Raw genomic sequence first — 22599 nt, 5'->3', positions numbered from 1 at the left:
TCCCTATCCCCGGCTTTATTTTCCTCTTTACTTGCACCTCACCAACCATCTCACTTCCGTAAGTCACTCCGATAGGACTCGTAAACTTTTCATGGCACACTAAACAAAATTACCCTCTAAAATTTCCGACACTCATCTCTACAAACTTTATGTAAACAGTAGATGCCTTCCTCCTCCCATCTGGTATTTGTTCCTGCTTCCACACTAGATACGAACATCCGTTCTTCCTTCCATATATTTTATTATTATTATTATTATTCAGCATGTTGCATGCATATGCTTTCATTGGTTGTGTTTTACTATTCGACACGTTGCATGCATATACTTTGATTGGTTGTGTTTATGGAGGTATTGTAAACCATTATACCTCCATGGTTGTGTTTTGTTAGTATTTAACCGTGCCCTGCTGTGTGGGTGTTTTAAATGACTCAGTACTGATGTCCCGCTGTGCTTAACTTGTATAGTGCTTGAAATCTGTTCATAATCTCTGTTGATGATGTCTGCTGTGTATGCTGTTGCCTCTAATACCAGAGATCTGGTATTAGAGGCAACAGCTGTATCTGAAACATGTCCTCGTATTTTCTGGGTTGTGATAGTGGATGTTATAGTAGATGTGATAGTGAATGCTGTAATAGATGGGACAGTGGATGTTTTTATGTCGTACAATATTTCATTTCGCCAGATTTTTTCTGTAGTTGCATTTTATCTTAATTTCAAATGGTATTAGAAGATATATATATAAAAGGTATAATATATATATATATATATATATATATATATATATATATATATATATATATATATATATATATATATATATATATATATATATATATATATATAATGTCGCAGGCAGTAAGGTAGGGCGCAGTAAGATGGCTACGGGGCGATGAATGAGGACTGGACTAACACTCTAATCTGCACTCTGTACCTCGGTGTCTATGGCTCGAGGGGTTTACAGAGGCATTGGATTTATTATTGTTGTTGTCTATTGCTTGTTGTTATTTACGTGAAGCTAGAGATTCGTGGTGTCATACAATGGGGAATATTATAAACTAACAAGACTGAAGGCTCAGTGAGACGCCTCCATCAAACTGAGAATTGGAAAAGTTGCACCATCGAGACACGACAGTGACTAGATCAAAACACAGGACTAAAAGACAGACCCAGCACGGATTTACAACAACAGGATAAAGGGGAGCCGTAACGGAGACAATCTAACGACCACCAGTGGACTGAATCAAGGAAGCTAGTGAATCTTGGCTTCCTTGGTCTTAGGCACACATGTTGTGGAGACGCTGCTCCGCCCGTCAGGTTTTTTAATGCAAACTCGGGAGGAAAAGACTGAGGAATCATCGCAAAAGGAAGTTGTGCAAGAGACAACAAGCAAGGAGTGACGACCTGACAAGCGATACAAAGTGGACCAACGTCACAAAAAGATAGATACAAACACAGGAGAACCCTTGGGCGTACGTCATGGGGCAAGGCAGCAGTCAGTTCACCGAGGCCGAGTTGGAGGAGTACCAAGTCAGTAGTCACCTGTGTACCTGTGCATGAAAGATTTTTTTTTTCATTTTATATAGGAGGGGTACCGGCCAAGGGCAACAAAACTGCAATAAAAGATATTTCTTGATAAGAAGTCTGCCCCTCCATTCCCTTCCCAATTCACCCTTAACCCCTCAGACAAGCTTGGGGGGCATGAAAAATAAGTGAATTATCATATTTAAAAAAAAACTCTAAGGAAATTTACCTTAATATTTCGAATTTCCCTAACCTATCCTACCCCAAATCTTTCTCTAACCTACCCTAGACACCTCCTTCACTAAGACGTTAACCTAATCTAGCCGATGGGGCTGCGCCCCCCCCTGGACTCACCCTCATTAGGACGTTAACCTAACCTAGCTTAACCTAACCTAATCTAACCTAACCTAGTATAGCCTAACCTAACCTAGCATAATCTAACCTAATCTAACCTAACCTAGCATAACCTAACCCATCCTAACCTAGCATAACCTAACCTAACAAGGAAGCTCAAAAATTATGCCAGTATGCCTTACCGGTGCGGTGTTGACATTCTCAGACCAATGGAGGTGGATACAGTTTAGCGGCTTCATTGATAAAGACATGAAATCTCATCTTCATGTCTTCATGCTGCATCTTAAACATAGCTGTAGCTAAATAATCCACATAGTGAGTTTTCCTCTTCCCAAACACTGGCACTTTTCTCATTACTTCCCTCCACTGGGTAGCTATGTTAATAAATGACAGTGAGCCTCTATCAGAACGCCTGACATGTCCCTAAAACAAATGAAAAGTGTAACTGAACCTACCGTGGAAAGTTGTGACTAGTGCCCACATGAATGGCCTCGCAAGTGGCAGCGCGTGATTGGAGGGATCTGGTGTATAGATACCATGAAATCCTAATATGAGGCTACCCACAAACCCCAATTATAAACAACAGAAAATTATTTCAGTGTTTACTCTTGACTGATGCAGAGCTCACTGGACTTAGAAAATATTGAATTTCTCCACACCCGAGTGCTATTACAGCCATACTAGACGTGTGCCCCCCAAATTTTTTACATTTACGGCAACCCTTCTCCATGAAATGTGAGTTTCATGCCTATATGTAACACAGACGTGATATCCAGATTAACCCAATAAAAAAAAAGACCTACTGAGGTGCCAGTTCATACCAGGTATTTTTACCTGGTTGCGTACCCTTTCATTTTCAGCAGTATAGCTCATGAATACTGACTGGTATAATTATTTAAATTTATATCCTTCAGGACAGCCCACATCTGCAGGCATGCCAGCCCTTTGCTTAAAATTGGGTAAGACATTTAAAGTCAGCCAGAAGGAGGGGATGAGTTGTGTACCTTAAGCAGAATTTACATAACTATGGAAACTGTGCTGGCAGTGTTAATCATTATAGTCAAAGAGGATATGGCTTAGATGAGAGTGTAAGTACTTTTTAAATGATGCAATGGAGTCAGCTCCAACAGCACTGTTAGGTAGGGAGTTCAGGAGATCTATGCATCTCAGATTAAAAAAACCTGCGTCTGCACTCTACTGATATGTGGGGCTTGGCAGTTTTGACTGTAAAGAGATAATGTAGTAGTACTGCTGAGTGGTGGTGAAAAATCTTCCAGTATTTGATGAGATTGGCTCTAATGAGACTTCCCTGCAGGGAGTAAAAGTTGAGGGATTTTAAGCAGTTGGCATAGCTTAATTCGGATAGGCCACTGATTTCTTCCGTCCACTTTTCTTGCACAAATTTAAGAAGTTTCAAGTCACAGTGGTACACTGTGTTCTATACTGTGGACCCAGATTACAACACTGGCCTGGTGTGGGATGTGTAGTTACCATAAAGTCAGGGTCACAGCACAGGGTAGACTTGAGTAAGTTGTTGGCCAGTCCTGCTGCTTTCTTAACAGCAGCTCTCACATGGGCATGGAATTTCAGAGAGATGTCAACCAGTATATCCAGGTCTTTTTGTGAAGGTTCTATTGAAAGATGTGTGTTGTTCATGTGGTAATACTGTATGTGGGTGCATGGCTTCCCAGTCTGCAGTACCTCTGTGGCAATGCACCACTACACACTTTTCTGGATTGAATTGAAGGCCCAAGGATTTTGCAACTTGATATAAAGCATTAATGTTTTTCTAACAGGTGTTAAAATCAACAGCCAGGGATGAATTTGATTCCCTACACAGCTTTAAGGAAATTTTTAGATTATCAGCAAAAATTTGCATTTAGAACAGATGTATGAAGGTAAATAATTGATGTACATGAGAAAGAGAAGGGGACCCAGAATGTAGTTCAGAGGAACACTACTGAGAACATCCCTTGAAGAACTAGCACAGCCATACACAAATACATACATTGTGTGACCTGTCAGGAAATCCAAGATCCAAGATAGGAGAGGATCTCCCACCACAAGAAGATGCAATTTGTCTTGCAACTTGAAGCATACTCCATACATGGATGATAAGGCTCCCTGAACAGAGTTAGCAGCTGGGTGGGTGAGAAAAACTGGCAGAGATGACTCAGAACACCTAACTTCATAGAAACTGTTTTAACATTAGATGACGTGTGAAGTTTCCAGTTTAGACTGTAAGTTAAAGACTGACCAAGGATGTTCAGTGTAGAAGAGGGGGACAGTTGAGTGTCACTGAAGAAGAGGGAATAGTTGTCTGGAAGGTTGTGTCAAGTTGAAAGATGGAGGAATTGAGTTTTTGAGGCATTGAGCAATAGGCAGAGCAGTTTGCTCTGCCCCAATCAGAAATTTTAGAGAGATCAAAAGTCAGGTGTTCTGTGGCTTCCCTACATGAACTGTATATTTCCTGAAGGGTTGGACATCTATCATGCCAAGCCTGTTCTCCAACTATCCAAAAACTCCTTCATTAATAGAAATGGTCAGTGAGGAGGAAGGCTAAAGGTATGAAAAGTGTCCTGACAAAGTATGAAAAGCCTCCCAGTCAAAATACGGCCACAGTGGGTTTTTAAAAATCACAGCCATAAATATATGGTGCTGGCACACAGCTTGCACCTATCCACCACCATAAATATACAGCACTGGCACCCTGCAGATTAAATTCCCTGGTATGCATACCTGTCCATCACTTCTAATATAATACCTTTTACATTCATTTTTATTTTCTTTCCTCTGAATTTTTCCTCCATGCTTGTATGCCAACTGCTTACCATGTAGGGTATATGTGGTCCAATGTTGTACTAAATCCTTTTCCTCATATATGATATATAAATTATTTTATGTAGCCTGTACCTCAGGCTCCTTTCCAAAGCCACTTGCTGCATAGGGTTGATCCTTCTCTATGTTTCCTTCCTTTCATGCAGCTGCACATACTTTTTTTCTTCAGAAGCAATGTCCTTGTTCTTATCTTGCTCCTGTTGTTCAGGTGTAGGTGTATTGGCATTCTGCTGTGAGTCTCCTGTGTCCCTCTCCCTCTCACTCATACTACTTTATATATATATATATATATATATATATATATATATATATATATATATATATATATATATATATATATATATATATATATATATATATATATATATATATATATATATTTTTTTTTTGCAATCTTTTATTTTACAAGAGAAATTGGGCAATATTTTCTTTCATTCACTTATCAGATTGCATTGTAGTTCATTCACTTATGTTATATTCAAAATGTATAGGTGTGGCACATATAGATGAGCACTGTTACAAATGCTTCTTTCATAATGTTGGAAATGCTGCATTTGGCTGTAGGTTATCTTTACTATCTTGCACCATGTTTACCCAGCACAGCTCCACCTGCTGTGCTGTTGTCCATCACTCTTTCAGAAACACTTAAGTGAACCATTTACATTGAGAGAATCCCTTGATGTCAGGTGACATGGCTGATCAGATTCATTTGTTGCACTTTGTGAAAAATTTGTGAAGGATAGGAGCTCAGTGCTGAAATGGTAGTCATGGAGATGACGCTCATGCATGACCCAGTTGGGTCAGCAATTTGAGTAGTATAGAAGACCTTAGAAATATGTAGGAACATTTTAGATACATAAGATCACCAAATTTTTATTCTTAATATTTTATTTATTCATTTATTTATTTATTTTTTTTCATTGCAGGAGCTGACATACTTCACCAAGAAGGAAATTTTATAGTAAGTCTGTGAATTAATTTTTTATTGGATTTTCTCTAAATCATGCCTGTATGTAGATGGTCTGAATCTGGAAATTGGCAAAAGTTTTGAATTTTTTCTTTTCAAAATTACAGAATCTTAGAGCAGGAAAAGTAAAAAAAAAATTGGTATAGAAAGTTCACGATTTAATTAATAAAATGTGATTTTTACTTTGTAAATTTTCTCTTAGAGTAAAATATAGTTCAAGTTAAATGTTACTATCTACACAACATTCCTGTGAACTCAAAAGAATCTTTGACACCCATATATTGTCATGCATCCAACCAACCAGTTGATTGCTACTTACTCTTAAGGATGTGTCTATGCACTGCGATGGCCACCTGGGTACCTTATGATATGGGAGATTTTTTTTTTTTTGTCTCCCTTCTTTCTGCAGAACTGTATTTTCCTTTTTTTCTAGGTTTTCACTATAGGAATAAAATTACTTTGCAATTTGCTTCATCTACTATTCTGAACAGAAGATTCTGAGTGTAAATACATTCACATACTTTGAAGTTTTATCATCATTCTTTCAAAAAAGGATAAATTTGAGATACATTCACTTAAAATGTTTTCCACTTAAGAGTTTGTAGGTAAACAATCATTCATAAAAATAACATGTTTTTTGTTTCTGTATCCACATCATACTTTGCTTCCACTGGGAGCATCCCCACAAATGGGTGGCCTTGGCAGAAGAGCTTCCACCTCACCCTTTCCAAACACTCCCATCTTCATTGTTCAGACACTTAGCCTCAAGTAATAACTTTAACACATACAGCCTTTTACTTTGTCCATCCTCATTTCATGTGCTCTTCCTGTCCAATTAAGATCTTGTCTCATTCCTATATCCTTTCAATGTATACAGTTATGCCATTTTGTTATTTTGTTACAGTTCTTTTTACCCATTCCAGTCTCTCCACACTTCCCTCTACTTGCATCAACAAGAGCTCAAACTACATCTTTACTATGTTACATTGATTCTCTCTCTCTCTCTCTCTCTCTCTCTCTCTCTCTCTCTCTCTCTCTCTCTCTCTCTCTCTCTCTCTCTCTCTCTCTCTCTCTCTCTCTCTCTCTCTCTCTCTCTCTCTCTCTCTCTCTTCTATTGTTAAAATGTTTATTACTTTTAATTTCTAACCATTTTCATCTTTACTTTACCAGTTTGTATCCTCATTATGCTGCCTCCCTTGTCTTTGTGTATGACTTGATTTGCACTTTCTTGCATTGTCAGTGGACATAAATAATGTAAGAAGTTATTTCAATACCACATTTCTTGTTTTCTTTAATTTGGGGCTCTTGATCATGGTTTGACATTGCTCTTATTGCTTAATGATTTAAGAATTGCATGAAATTTTGAATGTTATGATTTATTTATTTATTATATTTATTTATTTATTTATTTATTTATTTTAGTTATTTTTATTTATTTTTTTCTTTATTTATTTGTTTATTTATTTATTTTATTTATTTTATTTTTTTTCAGTGCTCATAAACGCTTCAAGAATTTGGCGCTTGAAAAAGTTGGTCACAACCGCAATGCAAAGCTTCCCATGGACAAGTTGCTATCACTTCCTGAACTGCGTGCCAATCCCTTTGGTGAACGCATGTGTCTCATCTTCTCTTCAACCAAAGTAGGTATATATGTGCTTTGTTGAGAAATGTATGCATAGTAAAATGGGAATAATATTTTCAGTAGTAGGCTAGTGTCCTTTGAGTTTTTAAGTACAGCAACCTTTATTTAATTTGAATTAGTGGGGGAGAATTAGCAAAAGAATTTGAATCCAGTGGTTATATCTAGCCCCTTGTGTTGTGATGCCATGGGGTGGGAGTGAGGAAGCAAGGGAGGTGTGTGACATGCACTGTTGTGTCCTGGCAGTCAAGGCAAAACATTCATAAAAAGTAATTTTCCTTATAATTTTTTATGTAAAATCTGGATGTATCATTGTATCCAGAAATAGTTTATGCACACATGTTTTATTCTACTCTTATTCTCTATCATTGTATCCAGAAATAGTTTATGCACACATGTTTTATTCTACTCTTATTCTCTATCATTGTATCCAAAAATAGTTTATGCACACATGTTTTATTCTACTCTTATTCTCTATCATTGTATCCAGAAATAGTTTATGCACACATGTTTTATTCTACTCTTATTCTCTCTCTCTCTCTCTCTCTCTCTCTCTCTCTCTCTCTCTCTCTCTCTCTCTCTCTCTCTCTCTCTCTCTCTCTCTCTCTCTCTCTCTCTCTCTCTCTCTCTCTCTCTCTCATTTTTTTTATCTCACACTTTTCATCTCTGCTTCATTTTCCTTCTCATCTCCCTTATTATACATTTATTTTCATAACTGATATAAGTATTGATGATAAGTAAACCATCACATTTCATTCTAGTTGTAAAGTGACTGCTTAATTCAATAATACAAACCAGATTTTCCTATCATGTGAGTTCATTGTTGAATTATAAATGTTTTCTGAATGATGTAGAGTGATGGTGAGAAGGTAACACATCATTGGTGTCTTTGTTGAATAGGCTTACCAGTCAAGCCATGATAAACAGGAGAAATGGAACAGATTTTCTTATAATGGAGAACGGTTCACTATTGCTCAGGCAGTTCAAATTCAGTTTCAGATTATGGAAAGTTATCATTCAAATTTGTCTGAAATATGTCATATTCTTGAAAGTTCTAGTTGTCCACGTGCAAATTAGAGAGAGTTTATTGTATGTAATTTGTATTTATTTTAGAAATGCAGAATATACTTATAATAATTTAGTCTCTCAATTTAAGCATTATAAGGAATAATGATGTCATATTAAATTAAAATTGATAATTCAGGATACAAACATCTGAAATTATTTGTCTAAGTAGTACAAGTGAGAGTACTAAAGTGTGTATTGTAAGCATGGTGAGTAACTGAAGCATGAGGTGGTGGTGGTCAGATGCTGAGGTGATATGACTTTCAGCCACCTCTGCAAGCTTCTGTGATACACTGGTAGCTCACACAGCTGGGAGCTGATGGGTCTTCTGGTACATGGGATGGAATCCTGGCTGTGGTCCAAGGTTAGGAAGGGCATCCCCTCAAGATAACTGTTCTCAAATGGCAAAACCAATTTCAACCATAAGGAGGCACCATCCTTTCTTAAATTCATCAGGGAAACCCAACACTTCTTTCTTTTTTTTCCCGTTACTCACCTGGAATACATAATCTTTTTCCTTCCATACATACTTCATTCACTCTAACTTTTTTTTTTCTTTCATTCACTTTGTAAATTGTTATAAATTTCAGCTGCATATATTATATAGGCTTTTTTATCCATATGTCTTATTTGTATGTCAGAGTTGGTAAGAAGTAGAGGCTGACTGCAGTTTGTGAATTTGATTTACATTGTTAGTTAAGATAAGTTATTGCAAAAAAAAAAGGATCTTGTGTTTAGTGTTTTCATTTGAATGGAATTTATTTTTCAGTTCTATTTTTGTGCACTTCTATGACTTGAATACTTTGAAGATGGTTAGCAGGACATTTCTGCTAACTATATATCTCATCCCTTTTGTGTGTTATCATAGGAACTTTCATGGGCTTTTTTAATATTCTTTAGACCTTATCTCCCTTTCATATGAAAAATAATAGATGTGAGAAAAATTGTTCAGTTGTTGTGGTCTGTAAGCACATTGGCTAATTACACTATGGATTTCAGGATGGAGACTGTACATTTGAGGATTTTCTGGATATGATGTCTGTGTTCAGTGAGGCAGCCCCAAAATCAGTGAAGGCAGAATATGCCTTTAGGATTTTCGGTAAGTTCTAATGTTTATTTTTGGAATATTATAGTTGTGATCTCTCTCTCTCTCTCTCTCTCTCTCTCTCTCTCTCTCTCTCTCTCTCTCTCTCTCTCTCTCTCTCTCTCTCTCTCTCTCTCTCTCTCTCTCTCTCTCTCAAAAGCCAAGGCACAAAATGCTTTTTACATTTTGGATTCTAATGTCCTTCAGAGTGTTTCCTGTGTACAGGTTCCATAAGTCTTGCTCCAGGATGGCTAGCAGGTGCACCATTCTGTTTAAAATAATGTCATATCAGTTCTCAAATTAACACACTTTTAGTGGCATCTACAATTTAGGGAACAATCAGGAATTGGAAAGAGCCTTATTTGGATAATAAGGAGCCTGGCAAACTTATTGATTCTTGCTCAAGAAATTCTGGATGAGGTACAAAGAATGGGTCAGGGTGTTCTGTGTGTTGTAAGGCAACTGACATTTACACTATTAATGTCCTGCTCCTTTCTTAGCCAATGGTTGAAGTCATCAGTTTTGACAGACTTTCTGCTTGGAATTTGGCAATTCCCTGAACTGAAGGTGTCACTGAAAGGGATACAGTATGAAAGCTGAGAAGACACCATGCAAAATAATTGTAGTGGCAAAATGAATAATCACTAACTACTCGCCCAAAATACATGCACCTCAATTTTAGGGTGGTATCAAACTCAGAATGGTGAGTAGTGAGTAGTACATGTTGGCTGTCTTGTATGTGACATGTATCCTCTTCCCTTGCAACACATGGTGACAACCCTCAGGTGGCAGAGGAAGTGATGTATGGTGTCGCTGCTTCAATTTCAACTTGTGATTTAGCACACATTAGGCCTCATTTTGTTTATTTTCTTACTAAGTAGTAAAAAGAACCTTATGCTGAGCGAGAAAATATCTCAAATCATTGCATTGCATAAAGCAAACGTTGTGACAAATGAAATTGCTGATTATGTCTGTGCCCAAGCACAGGGTGAAGAAATTTGAGGTAATAGTTCATGACCATGTAGCCAGGAAAATATCACCTCACACAATTCAGAATCCTAGCAGGGAGTCTAGGATTGCCTTTTGATAAACAATTCATGTCTTAGGTGATATTTTTTTCCTGGCTACATGGTCATGAACCACATGTTCAAGTAGGTCATGGCTACCATCATAAATTTTTCCATCATATGCTTGGGCATAAACACTAACATCATCAGTGAATTCATTTTTAACAGTGTTAGCTTTATGCAGTACTATGATTTGTTGCTCAACATCAATTTGTTTCTACCCATGTTGTAAGAAAATAAACAAAAAAAAGGTCAGATGGGTTGTAAATCACAAGTTGGCACTGGGAGCAGTAATGCCGTACACCACTTCCTCAGCCACACCATCATTGTGCTGTGAGGGAAGAGGATAGATGTCTCATACAGCCAGCCAGTCTGAGTTTGATAAGTCCCTAAAATTATGGTGCATGTATTTCATTCACCCAGAGCATAGTCAGCAACTTCTTGTTTGATAGGTTTGCTATTTTGGAAGACAACTGACAGAGAAGTAAAGAAAGGATAGAAGCCAAGTGTGGAGTCACAGGGAGAATTCAAATAGCAAAAATATTGAGCCATATTTTATTTTATTTTTGAAACATGTAAACAAGCTGGCAAGTAAGGTGAGACAAATCCAAGTGTCCAGAGAAGGCAAGAGAGCAAAAGGAAATCAGTGAAAGTGCTAGGAGTAAGCAAGATCAAAAACAAGGAGCACTGGTTGTTAGTGTGACAGCTTGTTTACAACAGGTTATGCACAATATATATATATATATATATATATATATATATATATATATATATATATATATATATATATATATATATATATATATATATATATATATATATATATATATATATATATATATATATATATATATATATATATTGTGGTTGTTTAGGTTCTTAGTGTTCTTCAAAGTAAGCCTTGTATATATGCATGTACACATGCTGCTGTAAACAAGCTGGCATCATACCACACACACACCAACAACCACCAGTGCTTCTCATTTTCCTCTTGCCTCCTACTAGCACTGGCACTTACACCCTTTTACTGTACCTCTTCTTGGCTCTGGTACTTGCCTCCTCTGCTCTTGTTCCCTCTTGCCTCTGCTCCTGCCTCCTCCTCTTCCCTCCTCTGCTCCTACCTCCTCCCCTCTTGCCTCCTTCACTTGCTTCCTCTGCTCCTGCCGCCTCCTCTTCTGCTCCTGCCTCCTTCTCTTCTGCTCCTGCCTCTTCCTCTTGCCTAGGCACCTTTGCTTCTGTCTTTTCTCCTTTCTTGCTCATTTTCTTGCTCCCTCTTACCTCCTCTCCTCTCTTGCTCTTCCCTTTTCTGCTGCTTCCTTTCGCTTCTTCATCTCTTTTTCCTCTCTTTCTCTTCCCCTTGCTATCATTTTCTCACCTCTCTCTCTCTCCCCTCTTATCTCTCTCTCTCTCTCTCTCCCCTCTTGTCTCTCTCTCTCTCTTTCTGATGGTAACAAGGAAGGCTCCAAAAGGGAGGTCTCAAACAGTTAGATATCCATGAAGTTGCTGTGTGGCAGAGTTATGGGCATAAACTCCATCCTGTGGATGAGGTGTAGGAACTGGTGTTACAAGAGAGCTCTGGGTTGAGAAATGTGAATGAAACTTGTGTCCAGCCTGTGAGAGAAGAGTACAGGAACAGAGGGAGAAGGAAGAAATGCTGGAGTTAGATGGAGGTAGACTATCTGGGAGGAAGGGATGTTTTGTGAGACTGGAGCAGGAGTTATGGTAAAATTAAGAATAGGAGCTGCAGGGAGAAAAAATCTTGCTGATCAGGAGGTAGATGCTCTTAAGAAGGGGAAATATCATCTCTGCACATGTCAGATCACTAATGTTGAATTGTGCCAATAATAAAAGAGGAGAGGACAGAAAAAGAAAATGGCTCAGAGTTGACATACTCTGGGTATGTGAGGTAGGAACACGGGTTCTAAGGTGGTGATGAGGTGTGGAATGGAGGATGTGATTAATGTGCTGAAGAGGTATATGTGGTTGGACATGTCAGGAAGGGAAAGGAGGATCTTATAATTAGAAGTTCATTGGAGTTGGAGATACTTGGAAGGAGGTCAGTGAGAAGATTAATGAGTGGATCATCATGATAAACATTGTGATTGGCAGAATTTTGAGTTTTAGCAAGGGTTACACATGTTACAACACTGCATGATGATGATGACAGTTGTAGCGACTAAAAAAATCCTGGCAATTGTGATGTTGTCTGTTGTGACAGTTATCATGGCTCTACATGGGGCATAAGACAGTAAAAATTGGGAGAGAATTTGGAGTCATTCTGAATACAGTAAATAATAACAATGCATGTACATTAGTAAAAACTGGGAGAGAATTCAGAGTCATTCTGAATACAGTAAATAACAATGCACGTACACTGAGTAGAGATAATTAATTTTTGTCAGCAAACTCTTTATGTGTTAGAATGTTTCACTTTGTGGCATCTGTTACACTACAAAAATTACAACTCTAGGTTTTTTTCAGATTCCAGATTTTCAGATATGAAGTGCTCAGTCTGAATTGATACCATGTATTATAAGATATCAAATATATTATACCATGCATTTGATATCTTTTAAGTTATAAGTGTTTCCTCCTTTGTGTACAATCCCTTAACATTCAGTCCCAGTTCCCCACTTGAGAGAGTTTTGGATTAGTAATTTAATGACCAAATTTATGGCTCAAAGCCAAAAGTTCTACATGTATTCTAACCACGTTTCAATGGCAGACTTTGATGGTGATGACTATTTGGGCCGCAGTGACCTAGAGGAGACTATCACCAAACTAGTTAGTCCACAGCGTTTTTCCTCAGAAGATATGAAGGTGAGTGTGTTAACAGAGAGGCTATTACTAGCATTTGGCCATTATATAAAGAATAAAATGCTCTTTCATTATTTTCAAGTATCTTAAGTTTATCTGCCAGTAGATATACACCAGACACTAATAGACACATAAAAAGTATAAATTCATGGTGAAAACACACTGGTTACTCTGCACTGTGCCCAGACACAGATCTGTCTACAATAGCAATACAGTACAGGAATATTTTTACTGTCTATGCTTGGCTGGCATACTGAACCAAAAACTATTTTTTTTATTCTCACTGAACTCAAGAGCAGTCTTGACAGTATTAAAAAGTGGCCTGGTTTTCAGTAATGATTTGTCTCCAAGTGTTTGGACTCCAACATGCCCAAAAGAGCTTGTGGCATAAACATCTTCATGCCAGACCCTTCAAACCATGTGCATGCCAGTATACTGGGTCTTGCCCTTACGCACCACTTTAAAATTTGTCATCCTGATCTTTTCTTATCTGATATAATTTTGCACCATGAGGAATCATTTGATCAGTCTGTATTATACACTGTTAGCTGAATTAATTCTGTATATAACTACTGTGCAGTCCTAATTTTTGTATCATCATCATACATTTTTTTTTTTTTTTTTTAGAGAGAGAGGAATGACTGCTGAGCACTCCAATTCCAAAAAAGTTGAGGCAAACCATACATCATTTTTGGCTCAGTTTACATCCCAAGCATTGAGCTATATACTTCATATGAAAGCTTTGGAAATTCCAAGTATACATTACATGTGTAGAAACAGCATAATATATATGACAAGATGAAGTGAGTGAATAAGTAAAAAATGTGTTGTGTGATGATAATTAGTGAAGATTTCACTGTGACTATTTTATAGTACTGTCTCTTTTATTCATTGATGTAATAATAATCAGCTTTTATAGAGAAATTCTTCAGAGTTTATGGCAAGCTTGCACAAATTAAATAGCATATATTATATAGCTCTACCAACTGTGAGTGTGTGTGTGTGTGTGTGTGTGTGTGTGTACCACTGACCTAACACAATATCGCTAATACAGCTAGGAATGTCTTATCAATGTGAATACTGACCGAAGCTGACCTATCCCCACTTTCTTGTCATTTCCTTTACATACGAAAAGGAATACATTGTCTTAGTAATAGCAACAACAATGTATGGAGAGAGAGAGAGAGAGAGAGAGAGAGAGAGAGAGAGAGAGAGAGAGAGAGAGAGAGAGAGAGAGAGAGAGAGAGAGAGAGAGAGCAACAACAATGTATGGAGAGAGAGAGAGAGAGAGAGAGAGTGTTGCAGAGATTGTCAAATTTCCATATTTTGGGGAATTGCTCATTTTTCAAAGTTATTTGAAGTAAAAAGTTTGAGAAACTGCTATAGATGGAAAAGCAAGGGATGAGGAGAAGGGTGTAGACATGAAAGGAAGACAGATGTGGGAGAGTGGAGGAAGGAGAGTAGAGAGAGAGAGAGGATAAGGTTAACAAGGAAGGCACTAGGAAGGGGGGAACTATTGGGGGAGAGGAATAGGGGGGATAAGGAGAACAAGAGAAGGACCAGAGAGGGGGAAACTGTTGGCAGAGAATGTAAGCTTGACCAATCAGAATTCCTCATTGTGGATAGAGGGTGGGACATGGTGTAGCTGATTTATGTGACTGAATGGTGGATGAAGCAATAGAATCTCTAGGACTATAATATATGGACTTTCCTACATAGGAGAACCAACACAGAATATGGGATCACTCCGCAATTATTAAAACGATATGTAACTATGATGCTGACATAGGTGTCACTGTATACCTCACCAGCACTTTGACACTGACATTGGCATCATGCCAATGTCAGTGTCAATGTCCATTTAAACTGCAAAAAACCTCAGATATTAAGTAACAAGTAACCAGTGCATAATATTGTATACTTAGTTGAATATATTAGATGATAACATGAACTTGTATATCACTCTTTCCACTGTGACTTCAAATTTCACTGCAATTCTCAGCATATTTCAAGTAGATATAGTTAGATTCTGAGATTGTACCCTTTTAAACTTGTTCCATAATGATCCCAACTGAGTATAAAACTTCTGTGCACTTTTCACAAGTGTATCACTGATACATGACTACAAAGGATTAGTATGGGAACTATGAATAAGATTAATCAACTGCAGTCATAGCTATTCATGAAAGATTTCATTAGGCAAATGTAAGTACACAGCATTATTACCTTGTCATGTATAGCCACAACAGTAAACCGGACTTAGAAAGCAGCTTCTTGATTCCAATGAAAATTGTATATTCCACCACCAAATGCATTCTTGTACACCCACTATCATTTTGTAAATTAAATATTCATTGTATAGCAACTACAATAATTTCAGTTATGTGCTTTGGAATTTAAACTTTAAATTTATAACTTTTTCAAGGTCTAATGTTGAGCATAATTGCTTTTAAAGCCAATCAGCTTTTACATTGAGGCTTGAACTGATTGGCTGCCCTTACATGTAAAACATATCTTAAAGAAAATCTTGTTTATGTAGTTAAGGGATATAAAATTTCTGCATCATTGTTTCTTTCCAGGCTTTAGTCAACCGAGTGTTGGAAGAAGCTGATCTGGATGATGATGGAATGTTGGCTTTTGCAGAATTTGAACATGTCATTTCAAAATCTCCTGACTTTGCTAAGTGAGTAAATATAAAGACAAAAGAAATTTGATATGAGATGGAGACCACAGATTAGTGTGATTAATTGAAGTTAAAATATGATACATACCATTACCAAACTGTAAAAACTCTCTAATGTTTTTTTTTTTTTTTTTTTTTTTTTTTTTTTTTTTTCCCACTATATCAGGATCCCTTATCTTTCCAGTCACTTTAGGATTTTGTCTAAAAATTCTCAAATGTGCGTTTTTTCCCACTATATCAGGACCCTTTTTTTTCCAGTCAGTTTAGGATTTAGTCACTTGTCACTGACCCCTCAGCATAAGGGATTTTAAGACAGGCTAAGTGACAGGAAAGCATCAACAATGACTGAGCCAGTTATGTCTGCGCTTCATAATCTGTCTAGTGAGATAGACTTTAAAAAATTTGAAAATGGAAATTAAAGTCATATTACCATGGTAGGTTGAAGGATTCTCTTCCTTTCTTAGAAACAGATTGAATGTAGGCAAACTTCCAGCAACAAAAACTTCCAAAGCTCTGTCACTGCAGTACCATTGGCCTGGAAAAGCCCCTAATTATGGTACCTTGACTCTCCTTCATTCATGGAAGAAGCATGTCATCAGAGTATCAACACACAAAACTGATGTAGTCTATATACTTCACAGCATCAATTTAAGGAATAATAATTGTATTCTTAGAAATTTTTATCTTGCATTTAAAGTCTTAGAAATGTACTAATTTTTAGTGTGTCAGTATGTCTTGAGGCATAAAGTTTATGTACATGAAATGTACACTAAGCAACCAAGGCCAAGGACAGTTCTTGCCCAAAGATGAACTCTGAGCTATTATTGTTTACATTTGTACCATGCCTCACACCCACTGCATCTGCCCCCTGACACTTACTGCCCCTGGTGTGCTGAAGGTGAATGTTGCATCTATCTAACTTCATTTCTTTTGGCTGTTCTTGAATCTTTTGTCCTTGCCACCTCATGTGTACTGTGCTGGCAGTAGATACAAGCAGATCTCATCCCAAAGACACCTGTCCCAAATCTTATATGATGAAATTTAGAAAAAAAATTTAGCCTTTTTCTCAGGTAAAAAGACATACTGACAATAAAAATTAGTACAATTCTCTGAGACTTCAGTACAAATTATACAAGATCTTTAGAGGCTAGGCTGGAGTCATTTTGGGTTTTATTTATTATACAAGAAAAAAATCTTGCTATGTTGTGAGATGTCAAACAATCTGGCTTGGTTTTAAGGAAAAATGCAACCACCATAGGAATACAGGTATCTCCTACATTTCTGCTATGAAATTTCTTGACTGCATCAGTTGTGTATGCTGATAATTTGACAAAGATATTTTTTCATCAACATAGCAAGGTCAAGATAAATTGGCTTTTTCATGCCAATGGCCCAGCAACCATGAGACATCTGGTGGAAGCCTTTGCATAAAAGTCCTCCACTGAAGGACGAAAAAACTATGAAATGAATGCTTAGGATTAGTGAGTTAGTATGGGAAGAGAGGAATGTAATAAAGCCCATCAATTGTTTCTTTTTAAAGAGAATTGTAGACATAAATATGGGAAAATGTAGGGGATATGTGGATAAGATTTTTCATTCAGGAAGGCAGTTGAAATGCCAACACAAGGGAAGAAAGTTGGTGTGCATGGACCTTCAGAACATGTGTAACAGAAGTGACTGGATGGATAGCAATTAAGTTTGTATTGAATGTTTACCATTAAGATGGGAGTTTGTTATAGGGAATGAGACAGATACTCACACATGTTGACTTGTCTGTGTAATTTCCGAGAATACAGGATGTAACACGAGTTTCTGCAAACAGGTACTGAAAGAGGTGAAAGAACATGTAATTCTAAATAGAAAATGTTCTATACACATATGCATTTTAAGGCTTTGTTTACCTGTCAGAGGATTTGAAAATGTATGGGTGTACTATGCGTGTAGCTGAGGTGACGGACAGATGGTTGCATTGTTGCAACCTCCAAGGTGCCACTTACTTATGAATGGTTTTATCTTATTTTTTGCAGGCTGTGGAATATTACAGTATCTTGTAACAAGGCAAACAGTATTAAAAAGCATGTTATTTACTGATAATCATTACACAACAACATTATTGCAGTGATTAAAAGTACTCCTGTAAAATGCTACGTGGCATCATCAAAGCAAGGGAGGAGGGAGGAGTGAGTCTGAGCGACCTTGAAAACAACTGAGTGATGATGCTACGTAGCACGGAATACTTTTAATCACTGCAGTAGTAATGTTGTCGTATAATGTTTATCAGTAAATTACATGCTTTTTAACGCCATTTGTCTTGTTACGAGATACTGTAATATTCCATAGCCTGCAAAAAATTAGATTAAACCATTCATAATTTGAGCAAGTGGCACCTCCAAGGCTGCAACAATGCAGCCACAATCTTTCCGTCACCTCAGATACACGCATAGTACACCCATACATTTTCAACTCCTCTGATAAGTAAACAAAGCCTTAAAATGCATATGTGTATAAAACATCTACTTAGAATTACATGTTCTTTCACCTCTTTCAGTATTTGCAGAAACTCACATTACACCCTGTATAGAAAAGCCAATTAGCACATAACTGACAACTTCTAATTCTACAGTAGATTATATCCAGTTTAGTCTTTCAGAAATTTTTCCTAAAAAATAATAAAAAAAATAACCTCACTTTCAACCTGATGTAAATTATTATGATCAGTAATTTCAACAGTCTCAGTCTAATATCATTCATCAATTTCTGCATTTTCTAATTTCAGTTCATTTAGGATACGTCTCTGAAAAAATGAAGCTTGAAGCAGCAGCATCTTGGTTGGAGCTTGTTTGGGAGCTTCCTGCCATCGTCTCAGCCACCAGCTCTCCATCAGCTCCTTTACTGACTCATTTATCAATCCCATTTTGACCAACAGGCTCTTGGACAAAGAGTTTGAGTGGTCCCATTAACTAACTGCTGGGGTTAACAATGATCATATTTGAGACCCATGATATAAATGCACAAGAAAATATGACATGTAGGCCATATAAAAAAAAGTCAGAAAAACTTAGCAAATAATAAAAACAAAAATGAGAGAGAACACTTAAGGACTTCCAGTCCAAATTTATATTGAAAATAAATTTATAGTGCAGAATTATAAACGATTATGATCAAAGATATATGTTACAGATATTTTGATTTAAGAAACACTTGTAACATGTGGTTGTGGAATCACAACAGTGTGACCCATGTTAATTACCATTATACAAGAATCTCACTTGTGAACTAGTCATGCAACAGGAGTGGAAGACTCATCATACTATTACATAGGAATCTCATTTTCATGAACATCTTGCAGCAATCATGATAGAATGACAGTTTGTCAAAAGTCAGAGATGAACTTACTCTGCTGTTTCCTCATGCACATGTGGATAACAGTGATTATTAAAATTTAAGAAAAATTTTGATGTGTATATGTGTAGTTCATATCTTTTGGGGGAAAATATAAAGAATAAAACAGCCCCATGGAGGCTTGTCTCTCTTCTTGATGTCCATCTGGTTTGACTTCTTCCCCTTATCATAGGGAGAAGCCTCTGTTCTGCAGTGGGCTGATATAGCCTATGATAATGATTTCAAGAATAATCAAAAGATAATTATACCTTGGACATTCCACAATGTAGTTGTTACATCAGTGCTTTATGTGAAGCAGTTTAGATTAGTATGGTAGTTATGACCCTCCATAACCTCACATCTTTATATGTTTGAGAATGAAGAGATGAAATGTAGAGTGGTTAAGATACAATGCAGAATCTCTTAGTTTTAACTTTCTATTTATATTGGCTCTGAGATAACTCTGACTTAATATTTATTCAGTTCTTTTTGGCATTCAAAATTAGCCAGTTTAGAAAGATTTTCCCATCTTAATGGAATTTAATTTTCTGGGTTCTGATAAATGGTTTGGGACTTAGTGAAGACAAATATATGGTCAACAGCATTGACTATCCTGTATATGGACGAGTAATAGAAGACTGATAGAGAAAACAATACCAAAAATGTGAACTGTCTCCTAATTTGATGACTCAAGCTTAAGCAAGAATTCCTAAGAACTGTACATGAGGTGGAGTGTACAGTTCCATGGTTTCTGAGACTTAAAAGCTGTATTTAATTTTAGTTTTGTCAGTTGACTATAAAATGATGAGTTAGGAAGACTAAATTAAAAACTCACCTGAACAGAGAAGTGGACATGGTGAATATGTTCCCCCTGTAGGGTAAAGACCTCATCCCCACCATAAGAAACATCTGTGAAGAAGACAATTCTGTGAATGAAACCACGAAAAGTTTAAAATAAAATTTGAACAATTAAGCATCTGGAATGTTAATACTTAAGTAACATGAGAAATGCCAAACTATTAAGTTATATAAAACTATTTATCACAAAGAAATCTGCACATACTATATCTGGCTGACAATCCCACACAGGTTGGCCCAGATAAAGTAAAGCACCACAAACTCCTACACACATCACTCTCACTTTTAGCCCCATCTTATAGATACTGTGCATAATTAAGAGATTGTTAGCTTACTGTAGATTACTGAATTTGTCTAAAAACCAAAGAAATGAATGTTTTATATGTGTTATAAATAAAACCAAAGATTTCATAATTGTTAGTTATGTGTTATCTTCACCTAGTATGTTATCTTCACCTAGTATTTAATTATTATACAATGTACTCAACCCCACACAATGGAAGTCTTGTGTATTTAAAAGTAAATTGGTGTTACTTGACAAATCAGCTTTGTATATCAACTAACAGTAATCTTTCTTGCTGACAACTGATATCACAAATTCAGGTAGAAATATCTATTCACAGCCATTTTAATTCAACTTATATTTAAACACTTTTCTATATGTACTGGTGATCTAAATCCAGATTACACCATGCTCTCTATCTAGGTTCAGATTTTTTGGTCATGGTATTATGTACAAAATCTGTTTCCAAATCTTTACAATACTATCATACTGTTTAATGTCTCACTATTATGCTAATCTAATCTCAAAAAGAGATAGCTCTGATGCTGTTCTTGTAAAACTGTATGTTGTTGTATAATAGTTATGATAATCTATTCACAAAATTCATCCTTCTCTTTCCACCAGAAGTTGAATGCAGGTATAAGCACATATTCTACATCAAATAGTCAAATAAAGAGAGACAGCTTTCTTCACCACTGGCAAGCTTGTGACACTAAAAACTGGTCAAAACACTGCTAACAAAGAACTATTGTATTCCATGAAAACAGCCACAGACCACCACTGTATTGAACATGCCTCTTCAGAAGGATGCAACATCCTTCAGATGTAACAATCTATTTCAACCACCGTTTCTTAACGTTAAAATGCATTATCACGATTGAAAATGAGGTTTAAAGTTTATATAATATAAAGTATTCCTGTCAAAAAATATCACTCAGATATAATATTCCTTGCAAGTAACACTAATATTGTACTCCTATGCTGCCTTTTCCATTACCCAAAATAGATTTCTGCACCACACCTTAAGAATCTTAATACTGACCTACAACATGATCACAGCTCACAAAACATAAAGAAAGCAAGGTGAGAGCACCACACAACACGGCCCACATGTGGACCTATGTCAGAGTATTGCGAATATAAGATGCCAAGGTAATTGCACCACTTTGAGATGCAACTTTTTTTCATGCCACATCTAGTAAGTCTCTTTCTGTGAAAATAGTGTACTAGCATTCAACTCTACCTAGCAGTAAGCCCCAAGGCTCAATATTTGCAGACTCAGGTGATGTAAGTAAACTTGAGTATCTCTCTCTCTCTCTCTCTCTCTCTCTCTCTCTCTCTCTCTCTCTCTCTCTCTCTCTCTCTCTCTCTCTCTCTCTCTCTCTCTCTCTCAAGTAGCAGACTACTCAAGAAACTTATAAACAAGAGAACAGCCTACTTTCTGAAAAAAAAAAGTAATAACATTTACATATTTGGATTAGAAAACGATATGCATCAAGTGCCCTTCCAAAACTAGAATGTGGAATATGTATGGCCACCACAGAAAGACATAAGGGAGCTTGAAAGAATGCAAACAACAACGACGAAAGTGGCCTTAAGCCTGAAAGATACATCATGCAATGAAAGATTTAGAATTTTTAAGCTCCCAACGAGAGAGAGGTGGAGGATTGATTAAGCGGTAGGTGGAGAGAAGGAGTAATCGGCATTTACAATCCTTCCTTGAAAAATTTAACTGTCATGCATCTTAATCTCATATATGCGTATGGCAGGAGCAACTCATCGATGATTAAGGCTACGACATCATGACTGAAACTTTACGTTCGGTTAGTACTGTAATACGGGCACACCTAATGGCAATGAGAAGTAAGCATTTAGATCAGTTCATATGTATACTGAGCAATAAGAAATTAATAAAAAAAGAAAGTATTTGCTACACCACTTTCTTTAAACAAAACATTATCCCTTACTTATTTTTTCCCCGCTAAACGTTCTTGTGTTAATTTTGTACAAACTGAGATCCATCCAAGATCCAAACTGGTTGG

At 36.8% G+C, this 22599-nt stretch overlaps 1 protein-coding gene across 2 annotated transcripts; it reads left to right on the top strand.

Moving 5' to 3' along the window:
• Positions 1-921: 921 nt before the first annotated feature.
• LOC135107313 (calcium and integrin-binding protein 1-like) lies at positions 922-20694 on the top strand. 2 transcript variants are annotated; one of them, XR_010271695.1, is made up of 8 exons: positions 922-1527; positions 5640-5674; positions 7173-7320; positions 9384-9483; positions 13261-13355; positions 13980-14155; positions 15932-16035; positions 18812-20694. XR_010271695.1 is itself a non-coding variant. In XM_064017013.1 (7 exons), the coding sequence occupies exons 1-7, from the start codon at positions 1477-1479 to the stop codon at positions 18831-18833; spliced, it is 555 nt and encodes a 184-aa protein (XP_063873083.1). In that variant the 5' UTR covers positions 926-1476; the 3' UTR covers positions 18834-20694. The 2 variants fall into 2 exon arrangements, 1 of the variants encoding a protein (XP_063873083.1); XM_064017013.1 differs by lacking the exon at positions 13980-14155 and having other exon boundaries at positions 926-1527.
• The last annotated feature ends 1905 nt before the right edge of the window (positions 20695-22599 follow it).

The sequence above is a fragment of the Scylla paramamosain genome, chromosome 15 (genome assembly GCF_035594125.1).
Source record: "Scylla paramamosain isolate STU-SP2022 chromosome 15, ASM3559412v1, whole genome shotgun sequence".
Lineage (NCBI taxonomy): Eukaryota > Metazoa > Arthropoda > Malacostraca > Decapoda > Portunidae > Scylla > Scylla paramamosain.
This window is presented reverse-complemented; position numbering and strand designations above follow the sequence as displayed.

Bases quoted from the DNA above. Each gene is read 5' to 3' on its own strand.
- LOC135107313 (XM_064017013.1), top strand. From the start codon at position 1,477: ATGGGGCAAGGCAGCAGTCAGTTCACCGAGGCCGAGTTGGAGGAGTAC. The intron at 1,528-5,639 runs GTCAGTAGTCAC...TTTTCATTGCAG, and splicing joins CCGAGTTGGAGGAGTACCAA to GAGCTGACATACTTCACCAA. The intron at 7,321-9,383 runs GTAGGTATATAT...TATGGATTTCAG, and splicing joins TCATCTTCTCTTCAACCAAA to GATGGAGACTGTACATTTGA.